At 40.3% G+C, this 23,842-nt stretch overlaps 2 protein-coding genes across 2 annotated transcripts in view; one reads left to right on the plus strand and one right to left on the minus strand.

The window, feature by feature from the left end:
* The window catches only part of LOC139140328 (kinesin-II 95 kDa subunit-like), a 28,543-nt gene extending 16,878 nt beyond the window's left edge, over positions 1-11,665 (plus strand). Inside the window, exons 10-19 of the mRNA XM_070709489.1 lie at positions 1,707-1,885; positions 2,463-2,599; positions 3,140-3,337; positions 3,878-3,997; positions 4,593-4,711; positions 5,062-5,178; positions 5,585-5,690; positions 6,232-6,371; positions 7,026-7,082; positions 7,378-11,665. Coding sequence (XP_070565590.1) covers positions 1,707-1,885; positions 2,463-2,599; positions 3,140-3,337; positions 3,878-3,997; positions 4,593-4,711; positions 5,062-5,178; positions 5,585-5,690; positions 6,232-6,371; positions 7,026-7,082; positions 7,378-7,462 — 1,258 coding nt within the window. The 3' untranslated portion in view covers positions 7,463-11,665. The remainder of the gene's footprint in view (positions 1-1,706; positions 1,886-2,462; positions 2,600-3,139; positions 3,338-3,877; positions 3,998-4,592; positions 4,712-5,061; positions 5,179-5,584; positions 5,691-6,231; positions 6,372-7,025; positions 7,083-7,377) is intronic.
* A 5,509-nt stretch (positions 11,666-17,174) lies between these two features.
* LOC139140329 (nuclear receptor coactivator 6-like) overlaps positions 17,175-23,842 on the minus strand; it is a 53,438-nt gene continuing 46,770 nt past the window's right edge. The window contains 2 exon segments of the mRNA XM_070709490.1: positions 17,175-19,473; positions 19,475-21,273. Of these exon segments, the coding sequence (XP_070565591.1) occupies positions 17,346-19,473; positions 19,475-21,273 (3,927 nt within the window). The 3' untranslated portion in view covers positions 17,175-17,345.

Here is a 23,842-nt window from a genome sequence, read left to right on the forward strand (position 1 = left end):
CGCGGTTTCTGATATTTCATTTGTATTCATAAATTGTTCAACTCACTCAGTATTCTCATCGAACGGACAATGTCGGGTTTCTAGACCTTTTGGCGCAAAGTCGTTTCGGCCGCACAATTTCCGACGCCAAGACGTTTAGGCAACGCGACCAAAGACGTTTCGGCACTACCTGGTTGGGGGAACTCGTGCCGAATGTTACAAATCAAAACACTGAGAAGTATAGTGTCAGCATTCACATGCTTTAAAGTTTGTGAGAACATGGTGAAAAACCGTGAGAAAAGAGTTTCATATCATTTTCAATAGCAATAGCCGCCGACACTGTCAAAGTTTGAAAAGCGGCGCCTAAACGGCACTGTAAAAGTCATACTGGTCAGAACGCAAAGGTCACGCTTATGAATATGACTGGTCTGTCAGTTACTTATAAGTTTGAAGGGAAAAAAATAAATCGTAACGGGGGTGTCGAAATGTCTTGGGGCCAAAAGAAGCCGAAACTTCGGCCGAAAGAGGCCGAATGTTGCTTGAATGTTGAAGATGTGAAGGGTGTCTGTTGCGGTATTCAAGTGTTCCCGCTGTCACTGAGGGCCGCCAGTGGAACGTACCATTTATGTATACGGGACAGCCTCTTCAAAGATGTTTAACATTACGAAACTTATCCACCACTCCTGGTGCTTTTACAAAAGCACAAAAATGTCCCAGATAAAACATTTAGTGTGTGGGCCATTTTTGTAATCTGAAATTGTACCGTCAACAATGTCATAAGTCTGACCTTGTCCGATTGTGTCGATAAATTATGATCTTTTGGGAGCGGCCACCCCTATGAGAAAAACGGTAAGACCCACCTTTCGCCAGGTACACTCTATGGTCTTGACCAACGCACGTGAACGGTAGGTGTCAATGGGATTTTCACAGCGGATGTTGTCCAAGTGCATGCGAATACTGTGACGCTGCTTGATTAGCGTAATCCTTGTCAATCAAGACTTAACGGTAGTCTCAAATGCCAAAATGTACACCTGTGCCTCTCTTACATTTTTATTCCAAAATTTCACCCAAAAACAGGACTGCACGACCAAGATATTATAGGAATACTTTTCAGGGATAAAAGAAAAATCGTGTTTTTATCTCAAAATACAAAACAAAGGCGGAAAGCTACCTTAAGTGTACGTCGAGCTTAAGGAATGTAGTTACATTCGCGATGTTTTATTCGAAAATTATTTATTCCTTCAAGGGCAAATGCACATAATTTATGCTGTTGGAAATACTGGCCGCTCATAAACAAGACAATAAACTCAATATATGTGCATTTTTACTTATATTGTCAAAGTACCACCGACACCCACAAAAAACCAAATGGTTCAGTCCAGGTATTTGCAACTCTGCCATCCGACTGGTCAACAGGAAATCAACCATAGGTGTCTGTTGGCACGCGTATACGCCAGTCACCTAGGCGACGGTAATCTGCACCACTTATCACCATCGGGAAGGTACTCCTCCCCATATACCACTGGTGATCCCACCCTCAAGGCACTGCGTCATTCGACCAAGCATTGTTATTGTAATTTCCTGCATAAAATTAACAGCGAGGTCAACCGGTCAAACTCTCTCGGCATTTTCTCTCCTGGCCAACATACATATAACAAAATCATTGAAAGAGAAGACGTTGTGAGATTTTTTACCCAGTATTGCAAGCGTCTCTGTCCTCTCAACAGGTATGCCAACCGAGCCAAGAACATCAAGAACAAACCAAAGATCAATGAGGATCCCAAGGATGCACTCCTCCGGGAATTTCAAGATGAGATTGCCAGGTTGAAGGCACAATTGGACAAGAAAGGTGGCGGTGGTGGCGGTAAAGGAAAGAAGAAGAGGCGAAGGAGATTTATGAATGCTGGTAAGTTATCGTTGGTATGAAACACCAATGGAATGATAATTATGATTTGTAGTGTGTATCTCCTCAAGGATGTGTTTACTAGAGTAATTTTATTTGGGCTACCCTTGCTATGTATGAACCTGATCATCGTTTGTTGTAAGTAGAGTATCAAGATGGTTACCGTAGGACATATAGCACCTTGATATCTTCAACCCATCAGTTTTGGCTTGGGTCCAGGAGGTCAGCAGTTAGGGGCATCGGCAAAGTGTCCATTCATTCGCTCATGTTTCCTGAAATTCAATAACAACATCAGGGTATTCTGTGTGAAGAGGGGGAATCAAAACATACCGGCAGAAACTTGAAAAAAATACAAATACTGGAAATCCAGGCATTCCTTTGTTACTTTGAGATCATGATTGCCATTGATTCATCTGTGTTTGATGAGTAAATACAATGACAGAACTGAGAAACTGACAATAAACTCACCCCAACATGATGAACAAAAAGGCACATTTATGGATGAGAGGATGTTCATACAAAACTATTCTCTTCCCACTCCACAACCAGTTATTGTAATAATGAAAGTATGAGTTTTCAGATGGAGAGATGGTATCCGAGGAAGAAGACGATGACGAGGATGAGGAGGGCGATGAGGAAGAACTTTACAAAGAAGCTCAGCAGAAATTGGAAGAAGAGAAGCAAGCTATCATGAATGATAAAAACATGCTTTCTGAAGTGAGTGTCATTTGAGACTGGTGTACTGTGATGCCGCAAGGCAACCCACAAATGCCTGTTAGTGTGAACATTGTACTCTGACAGGGTCTATACTCCCCAGGAAAGTCCCTGAATTGCAAAGCTTCCTGGAAAGTCCTGGAAAAGTCCTTGAAAATGGAATTGAGTGCTTGAAAGTCCTGGAATATTGATAATCCACCCACAATTTTCAAAAATGACAAAGGGATAAGTTGTAGAAATGATATGTAATAAAATGATATGTGAAAATGATATACTATAAAGATGATATCTGGAAAGTGGAACTTTGACCTTGAAAAGTCCTTCAAAAGTCCTTGAAAGTCGTTGAATTTTAAGTGACTGGAGTGTCTGGACCTTGCTCACAGCTATTGCCAAACATTGCTCATTGTCAAGAATTGAAAGTTACAATATTGTCAAATTTCTGTCTAAAATCCTACCACAAGTCTACATCACCAGTGGCATTCATGTTCGAACACTTTCTGTACAAAATATGATATAACGTTGCCATACAACCATTTTTTCCAGGAAAAGACAAAACTGCTCCAGGAAACCCAAGATAAACAGAGACAGTTGAAGGATCAACAGAAGGCAAAAGAACAGCTGGCCGTCAAGATCAAGGCCATGGAAAGCAAATTACTTGTCGGCGGAAAGAGTATCATAGACCACACCAATGAGCAACAGAGGAAGTTGGAGCAACAGAGATTACAAATCGCTGAACAGTCGGTAATGAGATTTTGTCACTCAAATGTTTCTTTTGGTGTATCATTTCACTGGGATGATGATTTTGTAGGTGATTAGTGAAATAATAAAGTTATTAGCCAGAAAAACAAATGAAATACTTGCAGATAAACTTACAAAACTTAGCAAATTAGTATGACTGATACATTGCAAAGAAAAACAACAACTTCATGTTGTCAACTATGTAATCCTAATCTGCTGTATGCATGATTACTGTTGATTTCTAATTTTGTTGAATGCCCCAGCCAGAGTAACTATAATCCAAAGTTGGATATAAGGTCCTTGTATTCAATATCTTAAAATATTTGAAGATCAAAATGATAGCAGAGCATTGCTTTGATTTTGTTTTCTGTCATTCAGCGAATCATGTTCGTCATTATGCTTAAAGTGTGAGAGCTGTATTTACTGAAGAGTGTCATATGTGAAATGTGTTGCAAAGATATGTCAGACCGTGGTGGTTGGCTGATTTACCGCGGAGATTTGCTGAATAATCAATTTTATATACTGTTTTACTATCTTCCACAGAGAAAAGAACGAGAGATGGAGCAACAGCTGATGGAGAGGAATGAAGTCAAGCTGGAACTGACAGAAACCTACACATCACTGCAACAAGAAGTGGAAATCAAGACAAAGAAACTAAAGAAGGTACAAGCTGTAGATTTCTATAATGTGTGATGGCTTTGTATCATTGTATGTACACTCAAACATCTCCATTCCATATGAGCAACGAACGGTCAGAGGATATGAATGAAGAAATGGTGTACAGGTGTACCATAAAAATGGTTGATGCCAGAGATTATTGTTTGAGTTTCCCCGAGTGGTGAAACTGTTCAAATTTTCCTATTATTTTTGGACAATATGACAAGAATCAACCACCTTGTCTTATATGTGTGTCTGTCACTTGAGCAGGAAACGTCAAAAACTTTGAATCATAGAAATGTCAGGACCAGTAATTCACAGAAAATTTAGGGACTTTGTGTTTAAATGACTGAAATTGTCAAGAATTCACAAATGTCAGAAAGTGTCAGGATTTTTGATATATGACAAATGATGTCATGACTTTTGGTAAATTACATGACATGTCTGGATTTTTCACGTGAATAACAAAATGTCACACTTTAGTTAGAAGACACAAAATGGCGTTACTAAAATGATGGAGAATGGCCGACATCCTGTATTCATTCTCATCTTTTCTGTGTGTTTCCAACAAACACAATCACTTTCTCTGGACAAATTTCAGTTGTTCGCCAAGCTACAGGCAGTGAAACAGGAAATACAAGACCAGCAAGAAGAACACATCAGAGAAAGACAAGAATTAGAACAGACACAAAATGAGCTCACCAGAGAACTCAAACTCAAGTATGTGATTTTCTTTCTTATTTCTACATTTCCTTCCTAAAGAAATGATAAGATCATTGCTAAAGTGTAAAAATTAAATTCAGTGTAGATAATCAGTCAAAAACATCTCGGGAAAGAAATTCCCTGCTTGCAAGCATCTTTTAGAAAATACCTATTCGTAATACTTTACTAAGACGTTTGCAAGGATTTCTTCACTTCAGCAAGTATGACAAAGCAACTGAATGGCTGTAGTCCCTATAACACAAGCGTATCAGCCATCTTGGCAACCATTAACCAGATGTGACAATGTTGATGTTTTCTGTTAGGTTCACATCACATAACCATCTGCTGTGTCTTTGCCTTTAACACAGGATGCTCATCATAGAGAATTTCATTCCACCGGAAGAGAAAACCAAGATTACAAACAGGAGTGTCTTTGATGAGGAGGAAGATATCTGGAAGCTGACCTCCCTGGCGAAGACAGAAGGGTAGGCATCACATTGGAATAAACTTGTCAATGTGTTTTGTTTATGTCTGACACACCCACCATTGATACCAAAAGTACCATTAAAAACATTGGGTTTAAGTTACATTTGTGCGTTGAAAGAGCCAGTGGTTCACTAACAATAATTGAAGGCTTTTCACAAAGACTTGCATATTTACATATTAGCTAGTTTGCACCTGCCCAACTTGACACCTTCCCAGCTTGACAACTATGAGCACATTATGAGTCAGACAACTGTCAAAGCATACCGCTGTAAACCTTGATAAGATGAGTCTTTTAATTGCATGACCTACTTCTTCAGTAAAACCTGTTGAGGTAGACAAATTCTTTGAACTCTTTCAAAAAATCGTCAGACTTTTCAAACTTCTGTATGGTTTCATTGATTTCAGACCACAACAAATGGCAAAGAGGCCTGTCTCTGCATGTGGCAATCGCAGACCCATGTCTGAGTATTCCAAGATGGCGGCAGCAATGGGTGGACATTACAGATACAAGGTGATGTAGCCTTTTGTCTTATCCTAACTCATTTAACTTGGTCACCTCCCTCCCTTCCCTGTAAACAGGTCCACAAGGACCATTGCTAACAATGGGTTTGGACTGAACCATTGTTGTGAAAGGGTTTATCAATGTTCACTCTTCAGATTCTGACAAACCAGAATTCCTGTATAGTCATTGAAATCCACCTACACATAATAAGAATCAGTAAACAATGGGGTGGTTATCGCTGACACATGATTTGTATGAAGGAACCTTGCTGTCAAAGAAAGAGATCTTCAAGTTCAAAATGGCATCTAAACTGCAAACTATTAGTATCAATGTAAAATGTGTTCTTTCAAAGGATATCATGTGTTGGTGCGTGTATATTTGCACTTTGATATCAAGAAATCACTTCATCAAAATTTGGCTGAAATCTACAGGAATTAAGGTATTTTTAAGGTAATTTCTTCTCAGAGAGAGTATGGTATTTCATGTCAAAGATAATGTTATAGGGGCCAATATAATCAATTTTAACATTTGTACTTTTCTGCCATGACAGGGTGAAAACATTTTGATTGTGGAGCTAGACATGCCAAATCGCACTACTCGTGATTACGAAGGACCGGCTGTGGCGCCACGAGTTCAAGCAGCATTGGACGCTGCACTGCAAGATGAAGATGACATTGACCTAGAAATTCAGTAAGTGTCGTGATCGTTTGCACATTTTAGTGCTGTAATTTTTCCCACCAAAAGTTCAGTGTAACATTTTACCAATTTTATGAATTTTTCTGTAATTTTTCTGATAATTTTATACCAACTGGACATAAACTTTCATAGGCTACAACTTTTGACCAAAGTTTTGGGAAAAATCTGAAAATGTATTGTCTCGATCTGAAAAAAGTTGTTGGTGTTGTATTCTATAAAGGCAGCGAAACTTGACTTTGACATTCAAAGGGTTAAGCAAGCCCCTACTGTGGTAAAAATATGATCATTGAGATGGTATCACACTCAGCGTCCTTGAAAGGGATGTGGCAGGGGCAATGTACTGTGTTAAAAAATTTGATACAGCAAATAAGGTATCTGGATTTTGAGGATACAAGATGCTTTTGTATGACATGATATTAGCTTAGAAAAACTGATTAGGGTGTTTAATTAGCTGTATAGATACAATCAAGCATGACTAATACACAACATAAAAAAAAAGCGCGTTGGATCTTGATTTACCATTAGATACCACAGTTGCTAAGAATCAAAATGGTTATTTATACATTTATTGAATAATTCGCTCACTCTTTTGTCCATGCAATATCTAGAGTCAGCTAGTCATAAGGGTTTTTTACTTTTTCTTTACAGACCTGATCCGTTCAAGAAACAACCAAAGTCTAGGAGAAAAGAGAAAGCAAGGTCACGGTCAGTACTAGATTTACCTGACAGTCTTGAAAATACTGAGAAATGCAGAACCCAAATTTGTGATTCTGCTGCATAAAGCAGGACATGATTTTGAAACTGCTTGCGTCATGCCCCAACCAAACACTGTCTCTGAAAACGACACCCCAATTGCTGGGAAGACATGACCCTGTTCACGTCCCAAAGTCTATCCAGTCAGTTGCTTGTCGCAACATTGCTTCTGTAGGAGGAGGAGGAATGTTTTCATATATGGTGGAAGCACTGATGTAATAAGGAGCATTTTCATTCTCATCCACAGGCCATCAACGAGTAAACGTCAACAACAACAACAACAACCCCAATCAGAGCTGTATCCCAAGGCAAGAGGTCTTGTCCAAAAGTAGCCATGCCGCATCATGTCATCAGTGTTTATTGGCCTACAGTGCCTATGAGAAGATTGGTAGATTTTCAGCTGGACAAGAACCAGACGCAGAAAAGACAACCTTCAAGAGAATTCCAATTCTGTCCAGGTCTTTGAATAATCAGTCTTTCTGTCAGATTTAGATAAGTAGGGTAACTGTGTGGTGCATGTATTTAGATGACATTTTTGAGTTATGGAAGAATACAAGAGTGTAGGGGACCAAATGTTTGGTTGAGGTGACTACAGAATGGGTAAATCTACATGCAGACTACATGTACAGGAATGTTCTGCCTATGAATATTTAAATTTGAATATTTAATGAGGAAACCTGTTCCAGTACTGGCTGAATCTACTTTCCATAGGCAGAATATCTGTGAGGTTATTTTCCAAGCTCATAGTGGTGTTGTCAAACCGATGGCACTTTCATCTTGATACATGCACCCCACACAACCTGCCTTTCTGATACCATCTTCTCAAACCGTAACAGCTGTCATAATACTCTTTGAGTTTTTGCACATGACAGGATCACACAAACACAACCTGCAGACAGGATAATATTTTTGCTTTTTGTCCTACTACGGAATTCCCCGCCTGTCAATAGACCTTTTCCCGGTTATCCCACAATACATTGCAGTGACTTTATCAAACGCTCAAAACAGCGAAAACATGCTGATTTTTGTACAACGGATTGTTATAGAAGAATGGCACAAATTTGCAATACCAAATAATGCCCGTGTATAATCTAAGCATCAGCGACAAAAATATAGGTTAGGATGTAATCTGCCATAGAGTGCTATGAGTAACGTACCCTGCGTGTACCCTACGGCTAAAAGTTCTATGCGTAACGTACGCTTTGTATACCCTGGCGCGCACTGCATCATGGAACTAGTAAAAGAACTATTCCTGCACCCTTCTACCCATCATTTCAGTCCTGTTACTCCCTTGGGAGGTCGTACAATGGAATAGCCCTATAGTGTACTTTAGTCTATGAAGCCACTCCATACAAGGAAATGGGGGTTAGGCAGTTTTTCTGGCCAAATCTTCAAGGGGGACAGATTTAATTGTGGCAAGAGATGTCCACTGATACTACACTGTCATATGCAGAAACCCAACATACTTTGTCAGAGCAATTTTGTCCATGGTTGCCAAAATTTTACCAGAAGACATGAATTCCACAGGGTTGCCTGTGTAACTTCTGCAATATAGTATTCCTTCCAACTATTAATAGTGTTTTTTTTTTGTTTAAATTATCCTTTCATACTGATCCCAGTCTAGAGAATTTTTAAAAATACCTCGTCCATTGTGATTTTTGTCCTTAGCAGATTTTTCATTGAAAAATCATATGTGTATTTACTTAAGCAAAAAAAATGTTTTACATGACCACACAACTGTTACCTAAAATAAGAATTTTATTTGTCATTTAAATATGAGTGAATTAGTTTGATTTGAAAGACAGAAATAATGTTCTGAAATTTTCTCTAACTGTAATTAAGTGTAAAGACAATATATGCCCTTCGCAGTTGTTTTTGTATACTTATAGCTACATTCCCTATCATCTTATTTTGTTGTTTTCCAATTGATTTATTTTACGCTACTTACAATAGCCAAGTAAAAAGAAGTGAGTTCTCACATGAGCCGGAGACAGTATTATGATAAAAATGGTCGTCAGTACCTTTAAGTTCTTTAGGGTAGAATGCGCCTCGGAGACAGATATTCAGCCTCTCAAACTTTAACAATATTATTTTAGCCTACCGCTTGAGGGGGAGGGGGCTCATTTTGAAGCTTATGGGGAAATAAAAGTTTCCACAGAAGTGGTTTCGTGAAACTTTGGAATTTAATTTTACTCCATGGAGATAACACGGGATGGCGGCCATTTTGAATCTGAAATGTTGGTAAGTACTAGTAGTGGGTAATAGCGCCAAAATTTGCACTGTGACCGCTTATTGCTATTCTTTACTTTGAAAGACTGGCTGAAAGTTTGCTTGAGGAAAGTTTTAACAAAACTTTTTAAGTCTTTCATTTTCGAGGCGCAAACTACCTTAGATGAAATGCACTAAATACTGCACAATTTTCAGCCAATGAATATGCTCCACTGAGAACGATTAATGATTGGTGGGAATTGCATAATAAAACAGTTTACATTTAATTCACATGCATAAGTGAATGGGCTTCTGTAGGAGATTTACCATTCAATAAATTGTATAATTGTGGTGATAGACCCTACAAGGCATGGCTGTGAGTTTCATCTCACAGTGAATAAATCAGAATCGTAATCAAAAGCTGGTACTGGTAAATGTCCATTAAGTACAGTAATGTGCTGATTTTACTGGCTCTGCTGTTGTGAGAAGCGTTAACCCTGTAGCCACTACGCTGTTGGACAGTCCTAGCATTCAGTCTGATGAGGTTGAACCCATATGCATTGGATTAGGGGTGAAAGGGGTTCATGTAAAAAAAGGGTGTTTGCATTTTGTAAAATCAGCGAAGATAAAAATATCTGTTTACAATTTTTCGATAATCAACTGTTAGCTGTTATGACTGAAAAGCAGGCACAGCTTGTTGAAACTTATGTGTTTTTGACCATTCTGTATTTGCCTCTTAGTGTAATTTCTTCCTGGAATAAATATTCCATTGATCGTGACCTTCACCCCAAGTATTTAAACATAGACTTCACTTTGAAGAACTGTCCACACCAACGGTTGCAAGCTTTTTACTATCTGTTTTGTCTCAGATTCTGAGCTTAAGCAATTGTACTGTTTTCCTTTTTTTTTTTTAGTTTTGTACATTTAGGTTACATTCAAAATGACCTTATATGTTCTGTACATAGCTTGTGAGAGAACAACATTTATACAGGGATCATGTTGTCATTTAAAGCGGTGGGATTGCCGGGATTAGCATTTGTTTGATTTGATGGACATGCCATTCACCTAGCATACTCATCGTAGATGGGATTAGAAAGTATCGGTTCAAACCTTTGAAGAAAATGTCAGAAAAGAATGCCCTCACACATCACAACCCAGGCTTATTCTTTGTGGCTTTTGGATAGGCAGCCATACTAGTATTTTAAAAGCAGTGTGTAAATAAGGTCTCTGTCAAAACAGGTAGAATGATTCTGTATGTCTGTGATCATCACTTGAATTGATTGGCTGAATGATGATGCATGATTTATGCATATTCACTGTTTATCATAGGATTTACATACTTGTAACAATATTCTTAAATGCAATTTGCATAAATGAATATTAAAATTAAAAAAAATTTTCCCCAAAAGGGAATGATGAATTTTGAATATGGTAACCCTTCCTTTGACAAGGTGGTGAAAATGGCTGATTGTATGGTTCATTTTCTTGACACATTGAACATACAAAGGTGAAAGCATACAAACCTGTTACAATAAAGGTTCCTGAGGTGACATTTTAAAGTATAATTTGTTCTGTGTTCCATGTTCAAGGAAGGGATTACCAGATTGGTTATCTGATAGAGGGCAGTTTTCCAACAATGGGCATAAGTGATAGTGCATTTCAAGCATTCTTGGCTATCCTTAGCCTGTCTTGTGTTTTCCAGGGTATGGAAGGGGGGGGGTGTTCCAATGTGACTTTGTCGATAACTAATAGAACTCTAATTCGATTTTGTACCCGTTTGGATTATCGATAATTGCAGCAGTCTTTGTGAAGACGATTCATTGAATTCCACAATATAGTAATTTTGCACTCTGTACATTAGAACTATGCATCACACAAAACATGTTTGTTACACCCTACCAAATTTAATACAATCTCTCTTCATCAGAGCATTTTTGCAAAGGAATGATCAGATTCCTTGAAAATTTTAGCAGCCGCTGCTGGCTATGAGCAAGAGATCAGTTGGGGTGCAAACTCTTGACAGGAAAACAAAGGTTGATGCTGAACAATTTTTTGAGGGCTCCGTGGGTTAATTCTATTAAGATGTCAGTGTTTTGAAGTCGAAATGCTATCGGATGCCAGAGTCCATTGTAGGACACAGTGTAGTTGTACATTTGTTTCCATTTCATGATCAAGATGCAAAAATCCAGGTGTGTATATGTTCTCTCAGTGTTGTGATATATTCCAGTAGTTGTAAGTTATTGCAAGCTATGTAATATTTTCCTGAATATCGTCCTCCAAATCTATGTATATTATGCTTGAATTAAAAAAACACAAGTACACCTGAAGCCATAAATATCTGAGTCAGTTTACTGTAGCGATGATATCTTGAAAGTGTGTTTTACACTAAGATATGTCTGTACACTTTCTTTATGATTGTACTCTTGTTCTCTGCCCAATTGTACTGCTCACTATAATGTGCTAACGAATGGAACCAGGTCTCAGATGAGCAATCTATGGCTGTGATTGGTAGAGAGCAAACGCATGATAGGTTAACAAAATTGTCAGAAAGACCTTAATTTGTACTATTACCATTATTATTTTATCATATCATTTAACCTAACAGATGTGTCCTCTACTATCATACTCTTATCAGCTTGTCAAAGTCCTGAAAAAATATGGCAGCCATTGCATGATATTGTTTGTTTGCCCTGCAGAGCCAGTGAGTACCAGTTAGGCAGGGAACAGGAAAGCTGACTTACAACAGATGCTGCATGTCGCCCTCTATGGTGAATGTATCACATTGACCAATGAATATGATGTTCAAGTTTGGGCTTCTTACTTTTTCCCTAAGGTTTTTCTGGTTCAAACCACTTGATATTTCGAGTTTCAGAGAAGGGCTTTCCAGACAAATGGAATAGGATAGCTCTATTTCTCTCTCCTCTTTGCTATATCTCTCATTGGATGTTGGTCACCATTGTAATGACTTCAAGAAACTACTATTATGATCACTTTTTGGCCGTTTCACTATTTTAGGGCATTAAATGAATGAAAGAAAATTACCGAACTTATGGCACAACTTTCAAGCTTAGTGCATGTGGTAGTCAACGATGCATCTTTCCACTAACACTTTCAGTAGCGCTCAAATAGAAAGTCTGTCACAGGGAAAATGAAAATCAAAACATAGCATTGTGAATCGTTATTTTCTTCTGCCACTTAAACTTTTGTCATCATTTCATTTCATTCATCCACAGCTATACTGATTTGTAATAATTGCTCTGATAACATGCAGTTCTGCGAACTGTAGTTGATTTGAGGAAAGACACTGAAAGAGTAATTGGAGATCACCAAAAAATGCATGCCGACCAGAAAATGCATGCTGGCCGTGTGAGGGCGCCATTCTACACCCTCTTACAGAAGGGAAAAAGTATGGAACGTACTTTTTAAGCATTTTAATACCTTGCCATGCGCGGACACTTGAGGATGTGGCACACAGGGGCCTAGGACATGGGTGCGTGATGAACCAGCCTGCTGCTAACATTAAATACAAGGGCATAATTAACCTAACTGAAAAAAACACTTAAACTGGGGGAATTTTTGAAAACTGGATAGAAGTAATGCACTGTGGAAGAGTGGAATTCACTATCTTGATTCCTGAGAAGTGAATTTTACTTCTTCATTGACTGTCATATCACAGTCCCCTGTGATCTATTCCGCTCTTAGACTATGCGCCCCATACGTGTGTATATGCTCGCTTATGTACACACCTCTAGTCTATGGGGCGAATAGTCCCAGAGCTGAATAGGCCTACAAATAATACAAACACAGCCATACTCATCTTCCATACCATCAAAAAGAAAGGGAATCGTACAATTAAATCTTAGGAGGAATGATCATTAAGAAAGAAGACAGATTTCTTTCCGCTCCTCTACAATTCACTTTTTTCTCTAGTTCATGGAGCATGTCAACTTCGTGTTTCAATTTCTAGTCGCAGAATTGTTTTTGTCACAAGGTTTTTGTTATGATTTTTTTTCACATTTTTTCTAAATCAGTACATCCATCACTCCTTTAGCTACTGATGAACATTCATCTATGATCACTCTGGACTAGAACATCCCAAATGAAAAATATACACAGTATCTGAAAGACTCAGAGCGTGTGACTTTTGATTGTAGCCTGCCCCATTACATGGTATACAGCGGAGGAAATAGGGAGGCTATGGCTCAGCATAAAACAAAGCCTAAAACACATCGTGCAATCAAGACCTGGATCAGGAAAACACACTGTGTGATGCACATTGGAGTCTTCAGGGAAATTAATCACACAACAAATTGTCTATGGTATTCACAATATACTGTATTTAATTGTAAATACAAATTTTTCCAATAGTAATTTTTTCTTCAAAAAAAAAGAAAAAATGAAAACACTGGAAGAAAATTTGATAGTGTCAAAATCCCCCATACTTTCTGCCAAATATACAATATAAAAATTCCGAAAAAAAACTAGCACTGGTTATAAATATATAACCGTTTTGTTATTAGATTAGGAAAAATATATGTGAATGTGATGGATAATACGCAAACTCACCACATGGAAATCTTGTGACTGCCATGTGACGGTAGCCATCTTTTTGTATTTACAATAAGCCACTGTTGGTTGTTCAAACATAAACCATAAATTTACTTCCAACAGCTGATTTCAGGTAAAAATCCTACAAAACTAATTTTTTTTCTGAAGTATTACTTCTAGACTTACAACCAGTGGCGTAGAGTCTTCGGAAGAAAACAAGAACAAAAACCCCCATCGTATTTATCTCAACAAAAAAAGGTCTATGGTACAAGATTTGATACAGTGTGTACATCAGGCTCTCGCTCACTCTTTGAAATCCCTAACCCTAGAAGTTGGGCTAGCTTTGCATAAAAATCTTCTTGAAATTTGTACATTAGGCTAGATGTAGACCTATAGTCATACAAAACTGTTTGTAGTATTTGCTGGCTCATTTATCTCTTTCTATAAAAACTTGAGATCTACAATGAAATCAACGAGAAAATTGCTCTCATGGACAGAGTGAGTTTCTAACTCTGTTTGTCATAAATCAGTAAGTACCAACTGACTTTATTCATTTCCAAGGTTGCTGGCATTTCGTACAATGTGAAATTCATTGTCATGTTTCAATCACTTTTAAATTTTTTTTTTTAAAAGAGGAATACTGTCACAGACTTGCGCCGGCTGCTTTGGAAATGCACAAAAAAATATATATTGGCAGTAGTCGACATGGCCATTTACTCCGATACCGATGAAGAATTATTCTAAGCATCATAAAAAACTTACAGCAATTGCATGGCATTAGTGCGTATGTACACGATCACATGATTAAAAATTTCTCAACGACAGATGGACAGACAAAGAAAAAACACATAAAACACATCATATATACAATTACGAGGCTAAAAAGCGACACTTTCAGGTGCATTTCTGGATGTCATTGCATAGAACGAGACATGGGGAAAGTTCAGATGCCAATATAGCCACAATTTACAGTCTAATGCTTTTAGAAAAGACAAAGAAAACTTGCATCACAGAACAAAAAATAAACATGAAACAATAGACTACCAAATAGTTTTGTGCAGATAAACTGATTTCCGACATTATTCAGAATTTTATGAACATCACACATAGCTAATGACTCTATCTCTGTGTTTATATTGTCCGGAATGTCCAATTTCGACTTGTTATTTTGTGAATATTTTTCTCAATGTTCTGTTTCCAATTTGTGGCTTGTAAACTTATAATGATACATTTGACTTTGTTTCATACTAATTTCCATCGACACGACAGACATCATCATCATCATCGTCATTGTCATAGTGACACCATCTCTAAAATATCGACTTCCATTCATGTGTGCGATACGAGCGACTAACAGTCATACAAAGTAATATGGACTTAAGAAAAGCCCTCATAATTTCTGGGCAGTGGAAATCAATAGTTGACACTGCAACCACTTTCTACAACCACAGTCATTACCACTCCTACTGCTGTTATGGGCAGTTTGAAACCAATTCCTAATCAGCTGGCAAAACAAAGTCTTTTGTACTTTCTGCCCATATGTACGTGTCTATGGTGTTCATTTTGTTCACGTTCCAACTTGAATAACTTTGGCAGAAACACTCTGCATCCCTACAAACTACGGCAGGCCCTGATAATTTGTTGCAAATTATTTGAATTTTGTGCATATTTTGTGATTAGAATTTATTGGAAGACTTCTAAAACTAGGAGATCACAATTTTTTTTTTCTCTCCCACATTTTTAAAAAGATGAGGTAGTGATGATTGAATTCAAAAGATCTGTGTCAGTTATTGGCCGCTATGAAAAATATTAGGGAGGAGATAAACCCACAAATGATGTTCATTATTCCAGTTTCAATGAAACACATATCAGATTATACCTTTTCCAGTGAACAGAAAAAGGGAATGACAGGAAATTTTTATCACTTCTAACTAAAACTTTCTAATCGAGAATCGAGCCATGTGTCATGTTTCAGGATTCAGCGAACTCCAAACCAACGCTTCTCAGCCCATTCTGAAATTTGGGTAATTTGCTTAACTTTGAATGCGCAAAAAACCCTGCGATAGCAACACTGGGTTAAAACCAGTGGCTGTTTCCAAATTACATTTTGACTTCTTGGGGCATATAATGAATACAAATAAAATATTCCTGATAAATTTTTAAAAAAAAAACCATCACTCCCAATTTTGCATTTTGTTGTAGATTTCCTGGGGAATCCACAGCCCTACATCCACTTCCTTTACATCATGGTTGAGGTCTTGTATATTTTTGATTGAATTTCATAATTAAATGTATTGCTAGAGACTGGTTTGGGGTTCATTGAGACTGGAACCTTTGGAAAGATTTTCGACTAGAATTGTCAAAAGTAAAGAATCTCATGAACATGGGTGAAACCTCCCCATGAGTTTTACAAGAATTACCCCAAAAATGACTTGTCTTGCAATTTTACATGGAAAAGTTGCTGTGTGAACAAACTCCTTACACTGATGCGACAGATACTACTTACTGCCTTGAATTGCTGTGGGCCCTGCTATTGCTTTTGCTTTTGATAGAGACAGCTACAACAGCAGCTGTAAGACAGCCATTTCCAACATAACAAACATCACCTTTTCGAATGTCACAACACAAAATATAATTCACAGATTGCACAACCTGGGGTTTTGCCAAGGCACTAGTCAAAAAAACCATATTGTATGTAACCTTTGCACTTTGACCTTTGACCCACATCTCATCAAAAAATACTGTTCCTAATGTGAAGTGTGACCGCACTTTCCCCTACCTATCCGGCATCTCAGATTGTGCTCAGTGAATTCAGTTTGTATGAGGTGACTGCCAGGGCAAGTTACTTACACATGACATCATCAGACCTAACTGCCAACCTTGAAAACGCTAGAATGCTTGAAACATGAAAGATTCTCTAAGCTGTCCGAGCTATTGTCAATTGTACGACCTCTCATTTGAAAAATAGATTGAAAAGGCACCTTTTTTATAAAAAATATTTACATACAATACCCTAATCAACTCAGCAACCTGAGGGCACTGTCTCAAAATATCTCTTTTTCTGGGGGTTTCCTGCATATATCTACATATATAATTATTACAATGGAATTAAGACACAAATAAAGGTGTTGTTCTGAATTCAGTTGCATACAGACTGAATCTGTCCACTGTTCCACATTAAACTGACCAGCACCTCTGTCTCAAGCAGTCTGACAGAACTACAATGACCATTGGTCTTTTCCTCAACGTTTTCTTCATGAATTCATCGGCAGTTCATCTAATAATTTTTGGTAAAGCGCTGATAACAATTCTAATGAGCAAAGATGGGTTTCCTTTTATAGGGCAGGTTGCTTGGTGGGGTTGCCATGACAACTGCAGTAAAAAAAATAACCAGCCCTGAAAACGTCTGCTATGTATTCTATTGAGAAAGTACTGAGATGAGAATGTGTTCACGGTATACTACCTGCCCATGTTTTGCATGGCAGGGTTTTGTGGTCCGTATGGGGTCATTTGAAAATTTACAAACTGTCCCTGCTGATGCATGGCCATCGGTGGCTGAGGCTGCTGGAGTTGTTGTGGTTGGCCACCAAAGCCAGGGTTGGGCCCCGGCATTCTAGTCCTTATCATCACTGCCCCTTGCTGCGTTGCCTTGGGGGGATAGTACATTGTCACTGATTGGCTGGAGTTTGGCATCAAATGCCGCTGATGAGACATGGCATCTGATTGGCTCATCCGTTGACCCTGCATACCTACCTGGTAGGCATAGTTCTGACTCATGTTCATGTTGGGATTACCCATGTGCATCTCGACAGGACCCCCACTACCACCCATTAGCATTGGCAGCCTCTGCCTGACGGCGATATTTGGACTCATTCCCATGTTAGGATTCATGTTCATACTCTGCATGCTGGAATTCATGCTGGCGTATCGAGGGCTAGGCAGCATTTGTTGTATCTGTTGCAAATGTGAAAGCTGCGGTTGTTGCTGAACCGGTGGCTGAGGCTGCTGTGGCTGCATCTGTACCTGACTTTGCTGCTGTGATCCTCCAGCTCCAGGCGGGGCACTTCCCGCACTCGGGTTGGGAAAATACTGCAGAGTCTGTTTTGGTCCCTTGCCATCTGGCAACAGCGGCGGATCAAACGCTTGCATGGGATTGGAAGTGGCCGGGATCTGAGACTGGGAATAGTGTAAGGTGCTGGGCTGTGATGTCATGCCAGAGTTCGGAGGATTTCCACGGTTAAGAGGCACTGGCGGTAGAGTGGTACCTTGTTGTTGCTGTTGTTGTTGTTGTTGTTGTTGCTGTTGTTGTGCCTGCTGTTGTGCCTGCTGAGTTTGGGTGTACATGTGACTTGACACGGTGGTTGTCCCAGCCAAACTACTCTGCACTGTCGTCGGCTGTGGGCCGTACATATACGTCGAGGTACCTGACATCATGGGCTGTTGTCTTGACACTGAAGACTGTACCAACTGCTGGGGGCTCTGCGATGGGGGAATTTGCTGTGAAGCCTGTATCATCGCAATGTGTTGAGAACTAGCCATTCCAGGCATTCGCTGGCTACCCTGCGGCTGAACTGGACCAGCAAATCGTGAGCTCATCACAGGCTGACTGGGATTAGCCAGGCTTGTCTGTGGCCTGATAGGACTACCCATATTGTTGTCTATGTACGTCACTGGTTTGTTCATACCTGGCATAGAGTTCCCCTGGCTAGGCATCACACTGCCTGGCAACGGTGGCATGTTTGGCGGTGGCTGTGGTGCTTGCTGTGGTGCTTGCTGTTGAGGGTGGCTCAAAGGAGATGGCTGTGGGGCACTCGATGCTGGCGGTGTAAAATGCTGCAGTTTCTGCGATGCTGTACTCACTGGTTTGTCAACACTTGGTTTCTGGTAAAAGGTTGATGCATACTGATGGAAGTCCTCTCCCCTCGGGGGAAAGTTTGGAGCTTTGTCCCGGTTCAACGCACTGGGTGGGAAATTCACGAGATGCCTGTTTGATGTGGACATCTCTTCGGATACCTTTGGGGCAACGGGGACGGCCGCAGCTGTTGCAGCAGCTGCAGATACTGCAGCCGCAGCAGCTGATGCTGCCGCTGCTGTGACTGCTGCCGGTTGCTGAGGATTTGTCTGCGGTGGTTTGCTGCTCATTGGCATCAGAGGACTTTGTTCTCCTGTTGACTTGGACGAGGATGGCATCATAGGACTGCTGACATTGGTCGGCACTGAGGTAGCCACAGTAGATGCAGGAGAAGCTTTAGGTCCCATCTCTGGAAACACTCCCTGGGTTGGAGTGTTTGCTGTGGGCATGGCGCTTGCTTTGTTACTGAAGAGCTTCTGTGATGGGCCTGATGGTGGTAGCGGCTGTGAAACCTGCTCCTGAAACTGTCTCCCTGGCTTTTCTATCCCTGTTGGCGGCATGTTGTGCCTGAGCGAAGAAACCACAGGATTGCTTGAGTTCATTGCTGTAGGTTGCCCACTTGGGTAGGCACCGGCCACTTGCGATGGCATCCTCTGAGGAACAGACGAGTTTGGACCCGTAACCCCGGGTGGAACTGCTTGTGATGGCAAGGATCCAGTGCTTGCAGGCCGAGGACGACTGGGCTGGAGGCGGCCAGTGTGCAGGTGATTTGGGAAGGTGCGGCGAGGTGGGAGATGGCATTGGCCCAGACAAGCTACTCCGTCTCTGAGCAGGGTTGTGTGTGAGATGAGGTGCATAGTACGGAGGTGGAGGCATTCTCTGACTGAGCATTTGCTGCGGGTTCATTGATGGGTTCATAGGCATATCCGCTGGTCCTCCCTGCAACATGGTTGCTTGTGCTGGCCCACCTGGGATAGGCCCACCTTGAACAGGTGCTCCAGGGGGAACCATTACTCCAGTCATCTGCTGTTGCTGTTGCATCTGCTGTCGCATCTGCTCTTGTTGTTGTTGTGCCATCTGTCTCCTCTTCTTGGAGTAGAATTCCTGCTGCAGTCTCATCCACTCCTGCTGTGCTTGCATTCTCTCCATGGGTGGTGGTGATTGAGGTCCACCTTGGAGCTGTGACGGCGGCATATTCTGCGGTGATGTCATCGGTCCCTGTGGTGACCTCACCATGTCTTGCTGGGATGTCATAGTATTGCGTGGTGACATCATACCAGGTCCATACTGAGCAGGCCCTGGCATTGTACTCATGTTCATTGTGCCCTGAGGTTGGACAACACTTGAAAGAGGCGGGGGTGGTGAACCCATCCCCATGTTGCCACCTGGGAAGTTCTGCTGCTGCTGTTCCGGAAACAGCAACCTTTGCATTTCTTGTAATGTCCTCAACCTTTCCTGTCTGTGCCTTAACTGTTCAGGGGTTGGATTTTCAATTGTCTTAATAGGGACCTGTGAAGGTCCAAGCGGTTGTGTCGGCGAGAAAGGCTGCTGATGCTGCGGCATGTCCATATTTAGAGCAGCTGTCGGCATTCCTCTTTGGGGCTGTGGCTGACCAGGGAACCCCATTCCTGGCTGCATGTACTCCTGTTGAGGTGGAAATGGCGGTCTTTCACTCGGTCCCATCATGCCCCTTGGCATCTGCTGAAACTGCTGTTGTTGTTGCTGTTGTTGCTGCTGCTGCTGCTGTTGCTGCTGTTGAGGTGACAACTGCCACTGTTGTTTGTTGCTCATTGGAGCTTCCCAAAGAGCCGTCGGGTCTAGGTTTTCTGTTTCAAGAGAGTCTCGTTTGGCCATTGGATTGTCCATCGGCAGTTGTGGTGGCAAGTACTGCTGCTCGATGGCTTGTTGCTGTGGCTGCGGTGGAGGTGGCTGGGGTTGCAGAGGTTGTTGCAGTCTCTGCTGCAGCTGCGACATGCCACCTGGCATCATGGATGGCTGTGCTGCTTGATTTTGTGCATGCTGCGACACCATCATATGTTGGTTTCCCATTGGTGGCTGTGGCGGCATTTGTTGTACCTGCTGCTGCTGCTGCTGGGCAATGGGTGAGCCCAGTTGCTGCATGTGTGGTTGTTGGTGTTGCGGCAGCAGTTTTGGTTTCTGCGACTGACCCTGTTGATAATGGTGAACAGTAGTCTGTGAGCTTCCTTGAAGCTGCAGATTTGCCCTCTGCTGTTGCTGTTGTTGCTGTTGCTGGGGTGTCAGCTGCTGTTGATTTGGTTGCTGCTGCTCCTGCTGATGGTTCTGGAACATCTGATGCTGCTTGCTCTGAAACTGCTTCTGCTGTTGCAGTTGCTTCTGCTGCTGTTGATATGAATGTTGCTGTCGCAGTTGCTGCTGCTGCTGCTGTTGTTGGTGGTGGTGGTGTTGCTGTGTATCCACGACTGGGTGGGGTGACATTGCCTGCACCTGCAGTTTGTCTTGCACAAGCGGTGATTGAGAATTTTCCATTGTCAAGGATGGTCGCCGTGTAATTTCCTGCAGAGACAAAACATATAAAACAAAAGTTGAAATGCTGATCAACTCTTTCAGACATTTACCCTTCACAAACTTCTAACCTTTAGACCCAATCAGCTGTATCTTTTCGTACTTCACTTTCCAAAAAAATATCATCCAAGTTTCTGAGAGATGTTTTGAATTCCCATTATGAAACCATATTGTTTTTGAAAATGCCACTATTTCAATCATTGATGATGAATTTGGTTGATAAATTTCAGGTGCTTGTGGAAATATTTGTGAGGGCAATATTTTGAGTTGCCACTTGAAAATTTAGTTGTTAAAATGTGAGTTTTAAATCTGTTTCTAATGTTTGAAAAAAGTTCTGTCCTCACACTTTGGTAAGCATTTTTACATATTAAAGTTGCATTAGACTTTGTACCATCTTTGTACCAAAAAAGTGCAAAAACTGCAAAAAAAGGCAAATCTAATCAGGCTTTTAATCTGATCAATCATTTGCCACCATGACATTTGACCCAGTGACCAATAAGTCATTAATTATTTCAGTCTTCACTGAAATATTTCCTCCCAGAGATATTTATAACTATGGCAGACACTTAGATGCACAGACACTGCCTTTTTCGACATTATCTTTGGAAATATTTGCCAACAAACTGTCTAGTTGAAGGCATTACAGGTGCAAAAACACCATCCATTGGCTGACGACCTCTGACCTTTATTACAGCCATTTCATGAGGAATCGGATGAATGAGACCTCTGAGTGTCCTGAAAAGAGTTGTCTGCACACAATATTTTGTGTCTGTACAGAGATAGAAGAAACTTCAAGGGAATTGGTAAATTCTGCCCTTCACTGAATATTTTATTTCCAAAGACTGCACGATTATTAAATCAAAATTCAGAACGTCACTCAGTGTTTCATCTAGGCTGCGCGATTCCCCCTCTTTGGAGTGCTGCGTGCCACCAATCACAGGTAGAAGGGGTGACCCATCGCGCACTGCACTGAGCTCACTGGAATGGCTGCTATCGTGAGTGTCACACTCCGATGCATTTGACCCGTTATCGGCACCTGTTAATTGTGTGGCAACGAGCATTGTATAGCGTTGCAAGAATATTTACACGGAAGGTACTAATTTTAGTTCGATTTTGATACTTTTTGAACTGCTTCAATAAATTGCTGTTGAAACAATACCACACGTAAATTTTCGTATGCTGATTTTGCATATGAAAGCCTGTCAGCCAGTTGAGAGTTACGTTCACAAAAGTTCGTTGCCCTAGCCTTATAAAGTTTCTGTGTCACATTATCTCTGTACAACTGAGAAAAGGAGAACTGAAGTTTTTATGCATCGTATGGATGTCCATAACACTCTGAAAATAATTCTGATAGCAAAATTGACACGAAAATTTGGACTTTACTGTCACAGAAACGTGTTCAGTGCAGACTGCATGCAATGAAAGTCACAAGCATGCTGTGGTGTCAATGGGTCCAGTTTTTGAATTCAGTGAACAGACACTGACTTATTTTTCGAGGCAAATAAACCCTAAAGTTAACTGTCAGTGACAACCAACCTTTCTCTTTGTTATTTTCCCGTTCTAAAATGACTGACAAAAAGCAACTGGAGTGAGTCTGACATCGAGAAACTCCGCATTCAAAATACAGCAGACTAAGGTCCGACCCTCTAAGTTTTCGGTTTAACTCTACTGAGTCTGCGCACAAAACTACAAGACCAGCTAGGTCACTAGAAAAATACAGCTAAGTGGTTTGTATAGGGCAATGTTGATCCAAACTTACAGTAGTGAGAGGTGATACAAGCACAGTAAAAACGTGACAAACAAGTACATTATTTTTTCAGAAGCTACAAAACATTCCTTTATAACTACAAAAAAGTTTTTTCTTGATTTTTGTAGTGCAGACAGTTCAGTGAAAAATGAAAAAAAAATCCCTTGAAGGTACAGTGGGAATGGCTAACTGTTGTTAAGGTAGCGGTAAAGGCTAGAGCGTCAGTTATAAACTTCAATAAAACTATTAAAACATACAAGTAGTCAACATTCTCTGTGGAATAAAAACATAGGGCCAAAGTCCCTGAAGCTACTATAGACATGGATACAAAATTAAGTATTCCCTAACTGTATGAAATTATCTCACTAAGGTCAAGCTTTACGTCATAAAAATACAGCATATCTGTCAGGTTATAAATAATCTTAAGCTGGTTATTTTCATCCTAACCAACCACATTTTAACTTTCAAATTAACATTGTAAGTAAGTTCTGTTGAATAAGTTGAGACTGTACCTACTCAGAGAAAGCACACTGAAGAGACAAATGTTTGAAACTTAAGAAGTTCAAGGTCATCAAAAGCATTGTATGGAGTCATGTAACACTTTCATTGCACTGTTTACACAGATTGCATAATTGCTATAAATAGCACATGAGGAATCTTACAGCCCAGCTTTACCATAAATACCGTATCACTTTGACCACTCTATTTTTTTCCTCAAAAAGTAATTTTATTTTATCCTCAGCAAGTCAACCATACATGAAAATTAGAACTTTCTCTATCTCTATTTATCTGACCACCTTATCATGACAAACT

Source organism: Ptychodera flava, chromosome 9 (genome assembly GCF_041260155.1).
Source record: "Ptychodera flava strain L36383 chromosome 9, AS_Pfla_20210202, whole genome shotgun sequence".
Taxonomy (NCBI): domain Eukaryota; kingdom Metazoa; phylum Hemichordata; class Enteropneusta; family Ptychoderidae; genus Ptychodera; species Ptychodera flava.